At 37.7% G+C, this 13,441-nt stretch overlaps 1 protein-coding gene across 1 annotated transcript; it reads left to right on the top strand.

Moving 5' to 3' along the window:
• The first annotated feature begins 8,340 nt into the window (after nucleotides 1-8,340).
• Nucleotides 8,341-13,191, top strand: LOC120629966 (toll-like receptor Tollo). The gene has a single exon (XM_039899063.1). The coding sequence runs from the start codon at nucleotides 8,503-8,505 to the stop codon at nucleotides 12,529-12,531; it is 4,029 nt and encodes a 1,342-aa protein (XP_039754997.1). The 5' UTR covers nucleotides 8,341-8,502; the 3' UTR covers nucleotides 12,532-13,191.
• The last annotated feature ends 250 nt before the right edge of the window (nucleotides 13,192-13,441 follow it).

The raw sequence follows: 13,441 nt of genomic DNA, 5'->3' as shown, positions 1-13,441 counted from the left end.
AATTTATTTTAATTTTTTATTAAAATTTAACTCTTTGTTATAATAATAACGTAACGGGCCATTGCCAATGCACAGCATAAGGCATGAGTTTGCGGCCATTTGCTATATTGTCGATGATAAATTGGTAATAATTTAGTTCAAGATTAACAATAGAGTATGGCAGGTAAAGGATTATTATTTTCATTTCTTATTTCATTTATTTATTATCATCATCATCAAAAATGCAAATTAGAAATATTGATAAGGTAACCACGATTTCTGAATTGATTCATCTTATATTTTTTCGAGGTCAAGTAGTTAGAATGATCCACTAATGGTCATAAGGTCCTGGATTAGATTACCGGTGCATGCTAGAAATGGTTAGGTATTAGATTGTTTACTAAGCAGCGGAAAAGCAGCTTTGGCTTTTCCACGAGAGAATTTGTAATAAATTCCAAAATCTCCCCTGCCGGGAATCGAAGCCGGGACCTCCAACTTAAAAACCACAGCGCTTACCGCCTCGCAAGGGAGGTCGAAAAATTGATGTTGTGGAGAGAGATGTGCGCACATAATCGCTCTTATCCTTAGCGCCCATCCTTAGCCCGTATCTCCATCACAAAAGCTGATCAAAAAAGGTGACCCAAAAACTGGCGCTTATTTAGTCCAAAGGGACGTTTTGCAATCCAAAGGGGAAATAGCGTCAGTGTCTTGGGCATCTTGCATTTGGGCGTAAATATTATTTGTTCATATTTATGTGGTGCTTTATGTATTCGTAATACAATAAGTATAGCTTGTTTGGGTGACACATGGCACGCCATTAATCAGACAAAACCTGTGTCTATGAAGCCACTCATAAATACCGTATGAACCACGAAACGATGCACATTTGGCCACAATATCCCCGGATATAACAACAATACAAACTTAATACCAACTTCACAAACCGCTAACCATTAGCACAACTGATACAAAATATTTTGACGTTGACTGCCAAAAATGGATGGCTCCCTATTCCCAATGGTCTTTAGGGAATGCCATTAGATGCACAGACAGTGTAACTGAATGGCGTGGCCACGGATATCGATTATGCGTTTTTTTTCGATACACAATAGACCCCAGTTACTTATTGACAGTTAATGGATTCGCGGGGCAGGAACATTTGGTTGAGTTAGGGATCGTTTCTTGTGATGTGGTTAGTTATGGTGATCAAAGTCATATGTTGCTTTCAGTCGACGCGCAGCTTTGTCGTTTTGACACCCTCTAAATTAGAGGCATACTCGCTTGATTAAAATTTATGATCGGATTGTCTTCCATGCAAGCAGTTAGAGTTAAATATTTCGTATTATACGTCGTACCTACATCATACTTAATTAAGGAATTCACAGTGAAATTCCTGGTTTTAAATTTAATTCCATTCTAAACGTTAGATAAATTAAAATGTAGGTACGGATAAATTCTATTTGGTCATTGTAATAATTTCTGTATATTCCTTTAAAATACACGAGTAGATAACTACATTATTTAAAAAAAAAAACATATATTTATTGAAACTAAAATAATTTCGATGAAGGTTAACTAACTCAGCGCTCTCTGGTGGCCTAAAACCTTAAAATATCTACATTTGTAAATAATTTGAAACATTTATAACTTCAATGTTATTAAACTACTCTTTGTATTGTAATCGCTTCGTGAAAAGTTTAAGCAAATAGGTATTCGCAATATAATAACTATGTTATACTACCTATATCTTTGTGAGACAAAACTTTACTGTTTATAAACAAAAAGCTCATATTAACTTTCCAAGAACGGACATAAATTAGTGCATATCGTCTGCAAAAGGTGCAGAAATCCCGAGTACTTATACGCTTTTATAATATGATTTCTAAGGTGATTCTGGTCCTACCAATGCATACATTTAAACAATGTTTAGCAATACATCTAAAATAGCTTACTAAACTTTTGATGAAATTCTTAATGACAAGGTGGATTGGAAGCAGCCAGTTTCGCTCTCATCTCCCGCAAGATAGATAAATGATTGTTATTGTTTTTGTTGGAAAAGAGCAACTACTGAATTTTTGCCGGATCTTCTCGGTAGAATGTGCTTTCCTAACCAGTCACTACAAACAGACATACTTGACGTTTCAAAAGTGCTTATAAAGTAGGCCTACTTGAAATAAATGAATTTTGAATGTAGTAAACTGTTCAACCATAAAATCCGTCCTCTTTCTGACCAAGTTAAAGGGTCTAGTTTAATGAGTATATCTCATTAAACTTTAAAGAAAAAAGTTCTGGTAAATCTAAAATACATACATCTAAAATGTTCCTTTAAAATATTTTATAGATAATATATTTTGAAGAGAAACCGACATATAAATAAAGCCCTCTTCTTTTTAAGGCAGTCAAAGAATTTAAATGAATATTCTTGCAATCAGCAATAATTCACTATTTAATGTCACCTTGTTATTTAATTCTAAGATCGCATGATTTCTGTGACCGAAACATAGATGGCGCTACACGTAGGTATGGTTCTACATCAATCGCCAACTTGGGGTTTTTTGTCCAGCAGTGGACTGTTATGGGCTATTCATGATAGTGTACTTGCTAAAGATAAATCAGACCACGTGTTTTTGATTAACGAGGCACGTTGCAAGTGTTCTAAACTAACAACAACGGTTTTGTCACCATGATTTAAAGCGCACATCAAACGATTATGTCGCGTCAACGGAAAATTTTATTTTCTCTCCAACCGACGGCGCAGGATGTGTGCGCAATAAAAAGTAGATTAAACACTTTCAGTGGTTCCACTTAGCTACGAGTCCGACCAGAATACAATGACCCGTGAGACAAAGTAAATCAACTTTAGAAGATCATCAACCCTTTACCGACCCTCTACAAGGATCTCGTTTCAGAATGAGCAGAGTTTAGACTGTAGTCAACCACGCTGGCTAAGTGCGAATTGGTAGATTTTAAACGATATTTTCCTTCACCGTTAAATCAATTAATATTTTATTAAGTACTAAACTGAGATGAATTATCCGCGTGCGCTGTAAATAGACGGTATACGTAATTACATTGAAGCAGAAAGAAAAATGAATCATTGAATACACTTTTATAGTACACCAAAGAAAAAATGTAGCTACAGAGAAATAAATACAGAGCAAGACAGTACAATTTGGTGGCCTTATCGCTACATAGCAATTTCTTCCTGGCAACCAAGGGCTTAAAAGGAAAAAACATTGCAAAGAGGTAGGTGGTGCAATCAATAAGATTTAAAAAGTATACAAATATATAACTATAACATATAATTATAAATATATTACATATAAATACAATAAATTACATAAAATGCTTGTAAGGTACCTACTTGTAACTTTTCCTATTGCAGGCTCTTCTAAATGGAATCTGCCTTCCAAACCGGTGGTAGAGTCACTGCGAACCGACTAACTTGACGTTTCAAAAGTGCTTATAAACTGGACCTAATAAATGAATTTTGATTTATTTTTGTACTAATTTGGAAACACTAAAAAAATCCTGAAAAAGTAATAAGGGGAAACCGAAATACTTCCCATAGTTCAAGAAACGTTGGTCATTCGGAGCTTGCAAGTGAGTGTACATGTGATTTACTACTTCCCAAGCGAGAGGGCGTCAACGCCATTACGCCACCACCTGATGGTGGAACGTTAAACACATTGCTCAGTATTGACATTAATGATGAACTGCATCTTGCTGAATGGCACTGAAATGTTCACTGCTGCATCTCTTCATATCCGATTATTACGACACTCGTGTAAGAGTGAGCCCTATAATCAACTATTATTTACTAGCTTCTGCCCTAAAGCTTTGCTCGTTAACAATTTTCAATCCCACCACGCAATTTTCAATCCCACCACGCAATTTTCAATCCCACCACGGGAACTATTTGAGAGATCGGTACAGAAAGTACATGTTCTTTTCCATAGCATAGGTGACATGCATACCAAATTTGAAAGCTGTCCGCCCGCGGCTTAGCTCATCGACAATTTTCAATTTTCCCTCGAGAAATACTTAAGGAATCGGGATAAAAGGTAGCCTATGTTCTTTTCCGTATCAAATGCTACATGCATTCTAAATTTCATCCAAATCCGTTCAGCCTTTTGTACGTGATTTAGTAACAAACATCAACACTTTCACGTTTATAATATTAGTTAGGTATAATAGTTATAATATTAGGAGGATTATTAATGTTAATCTCTACTTAAATACACACGTCTCCTCTCTCATAGGACAGTGAGAAGCAAATAAAAACCACTGTGTACGTTGTTCCAATGGGGGTATATTATGGCACTAGCTATAACCCGCGTTAATCAATGAGAACCGTTTTTTTTCATGGGATCAAAAGTAGCCCATGCCAATCTGCGTCCTTTGAAATAACTCTGTGCCAAAAATCAAGTTGATTGGTTGATTAGTTAGGGCGTGAAGGAAGGACAGACAAACTAACACACTTTCTCATTTATAATATTACACACAAAATGAGCAAAACGGTCATAATTATTATCATCTTAACGGCCCACTACAGGACACTGGGCTCCTCTCAGAGTGAGAAGGGGTCTTGGCGGTAGTCACCAACGCTGGCCAAGTGCGGATTGTTAACATTATAGAGAACTCTTAGGCATGCAGGTTCCCTCACCACGTTTTCCTTCAACGTTAACGCAAGTGATATGCTTAATTTTAAAACGCGCATAACTCCGAAAAGGAAGGGAAGCTGAAGCCTAACCAACTAGGCTATCGCCGCTTAAGAAATTGGTATCATGAATAAATAAAAAAAAAAACACCTATTTAAAGAGCTCTGTTTATGACTAGTTACCCTTTTGTTCGGTATAAATCAGCGGAACACCAAAAATCAGAGTCCTTTCATGTTGCCCGACAGCTTTCAAGTATTTTCGAGTGCAATTGTATGCAGGAGGTACTTGCTATTTCTCTCGATTTATCTGATTGACATTCCTTTTTTACAATAATTAGAACTTCAACTATATGTATTGGGAAATCAAAATTGTAAGGGGTTTAGAATAATGGGTGTACTGTTTAAAGATTCGAGTGCTTCAGATGAAAGTAGAGATTTTAACGGTGTTCAGAGCTTTGGGACAAAGCCGCAAAAGCTTTTAAGCTGAACGTTTGTATTCATTTACTATATCATGTGTCGTATATATGTTCGTGTATAAATATTCGTGTGTGTAAATAAATTAACACATATTTAAGCGATACGTAATAAGCTTTGAAGATATAGGTGGATGCTACCAATATCTTGAAGTGATCACTGTCAAAGTGACACTACTATGAATCTCTGTGGACATAGATTCATAAAAGTGTACAAAGTAGAAAGATCCAATATCTTGAACATACCATAAACATCCTACTATAAATCCATTACCGGAATCCTACTGGCAGGGCACGTGTTGCGTCTCATAATATGTTTATTTATGTACTCCAAAAAAAATTACATAAAAAGGACAGGACGTGCACTAGGACAACATATATTCAAAGATATTTTCAGAAGCTCTCGAATATGAGAAATAATTAAGAGTAAAGCTGAGTTGCACTTATAGAAATAACTGATACGAATATAATACAGATGTACAGACATGCACATATTTTGTATAAATACATACATTAATATATGAAATACAGAATGAAAGATATACAAATAAACGAATTATATCGTAGCCGATAGTCCTGCTTCCATTGTAGCCTTGATTTGAACACACTCAGGGAAGGGTTATCACAGAATATTGTGTGGAAGAGAATTCTAAAGTCTCGCGACAAGAACTGCAAATGACTGCGAAAAATGTAGTAAATCCCTATCCCTACTAATATTATAAATGTCAATGTAAGTTTGTTTGTTACGCTTTCACGCAAAAGCTTCTTAACCGATCCTCATGAAACTTTGTTCACATATTCTTGGAAGTGTTATAAGTAATATAGGATACTTTTTATCCCGATACTAAGCGCGGTTCCCTTGGGAGAGAGGATAAAAGTGTTTTATGATTTTACATCATAACTCCGACAAATTATAAACGATTTCAATATTTTTTTTTTTGTAATATAGAGGTTATATCATGTGTTTAATTTTTCCCAAACTTTGTGTGGATCTGAATGTGGTTGGAGATATAGGACTGAACTCCTCTTTTTTTTTTTTTTTTTTTAATTTATAGACAAGTGCTTGACTGCAATCACACCTGATGGCAAATGATGATGCAGCCTAAGATGAAGCGCGCTTGCCTAGAAGATGCCTATTCACTCTTGGACATCAGAAAACCCCTCATTTAAGGATTAGCGATACTGAATACTTTAATTTTTTTTAGAACCACAACTAAATTGAACGCCACATCAAAAAACAAAATCAAACGCAGACGAAGTCCCGGGCAACAGCTAGTATAGAATAAAGTTTAGAAAGTTAGTTCACAACGTTGCCCAAGTGCTTTTTGGTAGATTTCACAGGCATGCAGGTTTCCTCACGACGCATAGCTTCGAAAAGTGACAGGTGTGGCGCGTACCAAGGAACAAACTCGCTCCTGAAGGCGGGTTGAATTCTTAACCACTAGGTTATACCTAGCAGTTGACCATGCTACACGGTTCTTCAATTATTCACAACCAGCAACTTTCATCCTGAAACTTTGTCAAACTCCCTGACACAGTGGTGAGCGCTGAGGTCTTCTAAGTGGAACATTCCGGGTTCGGGACCCAGTAGGAGCAATTTACGAATTTCCTTATTTCCACTACGCTACACTAATGCGGGTTCGCGGGCGTTATATTATATAAGCACTATTGAAACGTCAAGTCTGTCAGTTTGTAGTAACGCTGCCACCTGTTCGGAAGGCAGATTCTACCAAGCCTTATTAGGCGCATTTTAGTTATAATAACTGGGAGTTCAACACTTTACGTGCTCTCCGAATTACGGCCGTCAATATTTCGTAATTCACGGACGCTACTGAGAACTTTTTAGTACAGCTTAAAGTTTTTGACCCGACCGGGGAATCGAACTTAGGACCTCAGGACCTGTGGCCAAACATGTTGACATTCCGACCGACGAGGTAGAAACCTACCTGTAACCTACAAAGGTAACAACTTCCTACTTATCTAATACGTACGAGTGTGGATTAGATAAACTAAGCTGAGTAATGCATTAGAAAAGTACCTGTTTGAGTAATTCTGATGCGTAAAAAAGGAAGGAAACCCTTAGTGATGACTGATGTCACAACGATTTAACAAGTCTGATAATACCTTATCGCGAATGCGTCAATGCGTCGGACTCACAGGTAGGTTGGTACCAACTGTGGAACAAAAGAGTTCCAGGAAACGATTTCATTAAACTTCCATGAGTTAATCTTGGAGAGATAAAAGCGATAAGTCTATTGACAATGTGCGATGTTTACATTATTGCGTGAGAAAAATGGCATAAAGCCTTGCTCATTTATACGCCTGACTTAATTTTGTTAAAGGTGATGAAAAACTTTTTAACTTTTAGGCTAATATATATTTCAAGGGAAAGCTCTTATGTTATTATTTTTATTAAGGTGATTTTACAAACATTGAGGAAATATTAAATTTGATATTTATTATATAAATGAGATATATTATAAAAATGAGTGTTATGAGTGCTCCAAAGCTATATAGCTTTGGAGCTCACTAACCCACATTGGAGTAGCGTGGTAGGTCTACGCTCTAAAGCCGACTCTTCTATGAGTAAAAAGGCCTATGCCAAGATGGGATGGTAATAAATAAAAAAAAATACACTGCAACAATACACGCATCGCCATTAAGCCCCAAAGTAAGCTTAGCATGTTATATATAATTATGATGATTAAGGTTTTTATGAATAATGTACATAAATATTTATAATATACATATAATGTAGGGAGTAGGATGTTAATATGCTGCGGATGATGATGGTTTTGATAGCTATAGTCTGTACAGGCTATTTTTAAGACTCTTATGCTCATATTACTGATTAAATGTTGATCAAATTAAATCCCAAGTTTCAGTTTGCGGAATATACTCGGAGGGATTATGCGTAAGAAATCATTTAGGAACGCAATAGAGATAAGAATTTGTAATGGATATGCAATTGAAATCGCTGCATCAAGTAAAAACAAACAAAGTAAGAAGCGCCATGTTTATAAAAGCTCGCAAAGCGCGCTCCTGTTCATGCCAATCTCGCGGCAACCAACTTGTTGCCGTTGTGAACTTTCCGTCGGACGGAGACAACACTATCGGAAGTCCTTGTCAGGGGAGGAGCGAGCGCGGGGAGCGCGCCGCCGGCCGTCGTTCAACTCGCTCCAAGCACGCCGTCACTCAGTCGTTTCTCACTCGTCGTCGTGAGCGGTGTTGTCGCGCCTCGACGAGCGCACTTAGCCGTTATGTGTCGTACATCGAAACAAGTTTGACGGGAAATTCGTAAAGTTTTCCAACTGCATCCGGACTAGCTTAGCGATGTGCCCCGTAATAGTGACGTACTGAACAGTGACAGTTTTAAGTTAGCCGATCGAAATGTTATCATTTGGATTATTGAGTGTGTGGTATGCAGCTTGGAGCTGGACGTACCTGAGCGCCAGTGGGGCGTCGCTGACGAGTCGAGTGGCGGAGGCACCGCAGGAGTGCGAGTGGCAGCGTGTGTCGGGAGGCGCGGGCGAGCCCACGCGCGTTCAGCTGGCATGCTCGCTGCGCACCGCCGCAGGCGCAACCGACCTGCTTGCCGGTCTCAGCACATCGCAGGCGCAGCGCATCACCTCCCTCGATCTACATTGCACTGATGTGCTTTTTTTCGAGAGTTCGCTCGATGTTGGCAGGAGAAAAGAGGAAGGCACCGAACTTCTATCGAGATTTCACAATCTTAAAGAAATGAGGATAGAGTCTTGTAAAATACGATATGTGCCATCAGCTGTTTTGTCCCCGCTCAGTGGATTGCGAAGTTTGATTATTCGCACACACAATACTGACTGGTCGGCTATGTCAATGGAGTTTCACCGAGATTCCTTCCGTGGGCTGACCGACCTCAGGAATTTGGATTTGGGAGATAACAACATATGGATTTTACCATCAGAGATCTTCTGTCCTCTATATAATTTGAAAGATTTAAATATTACACAAAATAGATTACAAGATATTTCAAATCTTGGATTCTCTGACTGGGGCAACGGTCCCACTGCACCTGGAAAGTCGTGTAATACAGTGTTAGAGACATTAGACATGTCATACAATGAAATAAGTGGCTTACCGGATAATGGACTATCAAGTTTGCGTGCACTTCAAAAGTTGTTTTTGCAAAACAATAGGATTTCAAGTGTAGCTGATCGAGCTTTTGTAGGACTGAGTGATCTCCAAAAACTTAATTTATCATCGAATGCACTGACTGCTTTACCACCAGAGATGTTCCAGTCTTCGCGAGATATTAAGCAAATATACTTACACAACAATTCGTTGAGTGTACTTGCGCCTGGATTACTGGAAGGTTTGGACCAACTGCAAATATTAGACTTATCTTCTAACGAATTGACAAGTGAATGGGTGAACAGAGATACATTTTCTGGATTAGTGCGACTTATAGTTTTGAACTTATCACACAATAGGATAACTAAGATTGATGCACTGCTATTTCAAGATTTAAATAACCTCCAGTTTTTGAGTTTAGAGTTTAATAATATTGGGCGAATAGCAGACGGGGCATTTTCCAATTTGAAAAATCTTCATTCCCTCTCCTTGGCGCATAATAATATCATAGAAGTTGATAGCAATCATTTTTCTAATTTGTACGTTCTGAACCAGCTATTCCTCGATGGAAATAGAATAACCAAAGTGGACCTCCGTTCTTTCGAAAATATAACAAAGCTTCACGATTTGGGATTAAGTGGTAACCAGTTGACTGAAGTTCCCGAAGCTATAAAAACTTTAAGATTTTTAACATCTTTAGACTTAGGAATGAACAGGATAACTAAAGTTACAACAACCCAGTTTGAGGGATTAGATGATTTGTATGGCTTGCGGCTAGTTGGAAACAAAATCGAAAAAATTTCAAAAGATACGTTCTCGGCCTTATCGTCACTGCAGATATTAAATTTGGCTTCAAACAATATTGACCAAATCGATGATGGAGCTTTTGCCACAAATATGCAACTCAAGGCTATTGGTCTAGACGGCAACAAATTGGTAGACTTAAAAGGAATATTTACTACCACACAGCCGCTTGTTTGGTTAAATGTGTCTAATAATGAGCTACTTTGGTTTGACTACAGTAACATACCAACTAATCTGGAATGGCTAGACATGCATGAAAATAAGATAGAAAAGATTGAAGATACATATGGTGTCAAGGAAACATGCAACGTCAAAATGCTCGATGTAAGCAACAACAAGCTTCGAAGCATCGATGAATTTTCATTTCCTAGTAGCATAGAGACGGTAGTTTTAAACCATAATCACATCGAAAAAATTAATCCCGGGACTTTTCTACAAAAATATAACTTGAATAAAGTGATACTATATTCAAATAAGATAAAAACATTAGACGTGGGGGCCTTCGCTATATCATCTGTTCCAGAGGACAAAGATTTGCCCGAGTTCTATATCAGTGAAAACCCATTTGAGTGCGATTGTACAATGGAATGGCTTCAACGAATAAATCAATTGAGTGACCTTAGGCAGCGACCTAGGGTAATGGATTTAGAAAGTGTAAGGTGCTCTTTAACTCATTCACGAAGTAATTCAGATATGCTTTTACTCGAAGTGAAATCTTCCGAATTCTTATGCGAATATGATTCTCACTGCTTTACTCTGTGCCATTGTTGTGATTTTGATGCTTGCGACTGTAAGATGACTTGTCCAGATAAGTGTTCATGCTATCATGATCTCACCTGGAACTCCAACGTAGTCGATTGTTCCAGTGCCGGCTACAATCACGTGCCCGAGCAAATACCAATGGACGCGACCGAGATCTATTTGGACGGAAACGATCTAAAAGATTTAGGTAATCACGTATTTATCGGTAAAAAGCGACTGCAAGTTTTGTATCTTAACAACAGCAATATCAACACAATACAAAACAGAACGTTTAACGGGATCGAATCACTGAGAGTACTTCACTTAGAAAACAATAACTTGGAAACGTTGAGAAATACCCAGTTCACGAGACTACAGAATCTCAATGAGCTTTATTTACAAGATAACAAAATCAAAGTTATCGAGAATGATACATTTAATTACTTGCCATCACTGGAATTTTTAAATCTTGACAACAACGGGTACGTTGATTACATGCCGTGGCGAGTAATCACAGATAACAACCCTCGCACTCGGGTATCCATCGAAGGAAACAAATGGATATGCGACTGTAAGGACGTAGCGCAGTTAAATCAATGGCTAATAAAAAAATTAAAAGATACCGAAAGCATGATGTGCTACTTTGCTCATGGCCAACCAATGAATAAAACTATAGGGACCGTATCTAAGGAATGTAAAACAGAGGCCACTACTGAGGAAACCGGGACCGAGACTTTAAAGCGGTTATTCATCGAGACGAACGATGGGGTCGGAAATTATATTCCATATATTGCGGGGGTCTTGATAATAGTAATCGTGCTTTTATTGATGTGTGCATTGTTTCTCTTCGTATTCAGAGAAGACTTTAAATTATGGATGCATTCAAAATACGGCGTACGAGTATTCAGTTCCACGCCAAAGGACATGAACGATAATAAAAATAAGCGTTTCGACGCATTCTTTGTGTATAACTCACGAGATGAAGACTTCGTCACGCGTGCTGTAAGCTCTGAGTTAGAAAATTCGGGTCACACTTTGTGTTTACAACACAGAGACTTACAACTAATCGAGAGACGCTCCAGTGATAGTTTAGTTAGTGCGGCTGAGAGTTCAAAAAGACTCATGATAGTGTTATCAATCAACTTTTTACAACAAGAGTGGTACGCGCCCGAGTCCAGGGCGGCCGTACAAAGTGCTATAAACTCAGTGAACGTGAGACATAGACGTCAGAAAATAGTATTCCTCGTAACGACTGACTTAAGTGCCATAAATATTGATCCAGATCTTAAAGTGTTACTCAAAACGTGTACAGTGATTGTGTGGGGTGAAAAGAACTGTTGGGAGAAACTAAATTTTCGGTTGCCTGACGTTGACGTCACGCTGCCTAATCGGACGCTTCATAACGCGAATAATATTAAGACTAGTAATAGGGAAGGGTTCGGGAGACACGGAAATTTAAGGTATACTGCGCCGCCTACGTCTCACGATCCTTGGTATAAATACGGGATGGCGCCTCCTATCTTAATGATGTCGAGTCCGATGCATTCGACTAGCGCGAGTGCGGAGGTCTCAGCGCGTAGTACCGAGGACGAGACGTGTTCAGTGGCTAGTAGCGAGGGCCGGCCCGACGACCGGTTACCGCACCATCATAGCTACGTCTCCATAGATAATCACCAGTGCGAGGAGCGACCTCTCAGGCCCGCTCAACAAATACCTATGTCAAACACAAGGCCCACTAACGTGAGAAAGACTTACTTTGTATAGAGTTATGAAAATGTGATTTATTTTAATTGTACATAAACTCAATTGTAATGATAGGGTTAGAAACTTCTGATATAAAACGTACGTGTATTAAGCATAATAATGTTAAGTACGAGAGATAAATCGGTGCTGAACACTAAATGTAATGAGGTAACTATGGGGTTCTTAACCTTTTGTTATTATTTGTTAATTTACGATTACACGTACTACAAGTACCTTATCATTGAATATTGTTTACGTAATGATATTCGACTGCATTTAAATATTTAACGTACCTGTTTATCGTGACAGCCATCATGTTTGTTGCCTTTACTTGTACATGAGTTACAAAACAAAACATTCCTTATCTTATGTAAAATGCTGAATGTAAGTATCTAATGTTACGAGGTTCCGGACTAAATTAGTCTAGCTAGTATATCTTTGTGGAGTAAACGACTAATTTGTGATAATTTAGGTACTTAGTTTAATCCCTACGATTCGAATTGAGAAGTGTATAAAAGAACAAATTATTTTAAGAATGTAAATATACCTGTTAAGGTTTTATAGCTGTCGAAGAACTGAAATGTACCCTAGTCAATTGTAAATAGCTATTTCTAGATCTAAGTTTATAATTTGTGATGTAATTAGTAGTTAGAATATTAAAAATCGTATTTATTACGCTTCCGAAATGCAGAGTATAAAATAAAAATAATATTTTTGTCTAAACATCTGATTTTTATTCTTGATCCTTAGTTTGCATACTTTTATATACCAACCTTATTAAAAAGGTGACAGTTGTAATACATTTTATCTACAGTATTAGATCTGTATTATGAATGTATGGCTTTTATGAAGGAATAATACAACTCTACTGTAGTATTAATATTTATTGTGCTGATTGGAAGTATGAAAGTTAAAGTTAATAATGGTAATT

The sequence above is a fragment of the Pararge aegeria genome, chromosome 15 (assembly GCF_905163445.1).
Source record: "Pararge aegeria chromosome 15, ilParAegt1.1, whole genome shotgun sequence".
In the NCBI taxonomy this organism is placed as follows: domain Eukaryota; kingdom Metazoa; phylum Arthropoda; class Insecta; order Lepidoptera; family Nymphalidae; genus Pararge; species Pararge aegeria.
The sequence above is the reverse complement of the archived record's forward strand: the minus strand, read 5'-3'. Positions and strand labels throughout refer to the sequence as shown.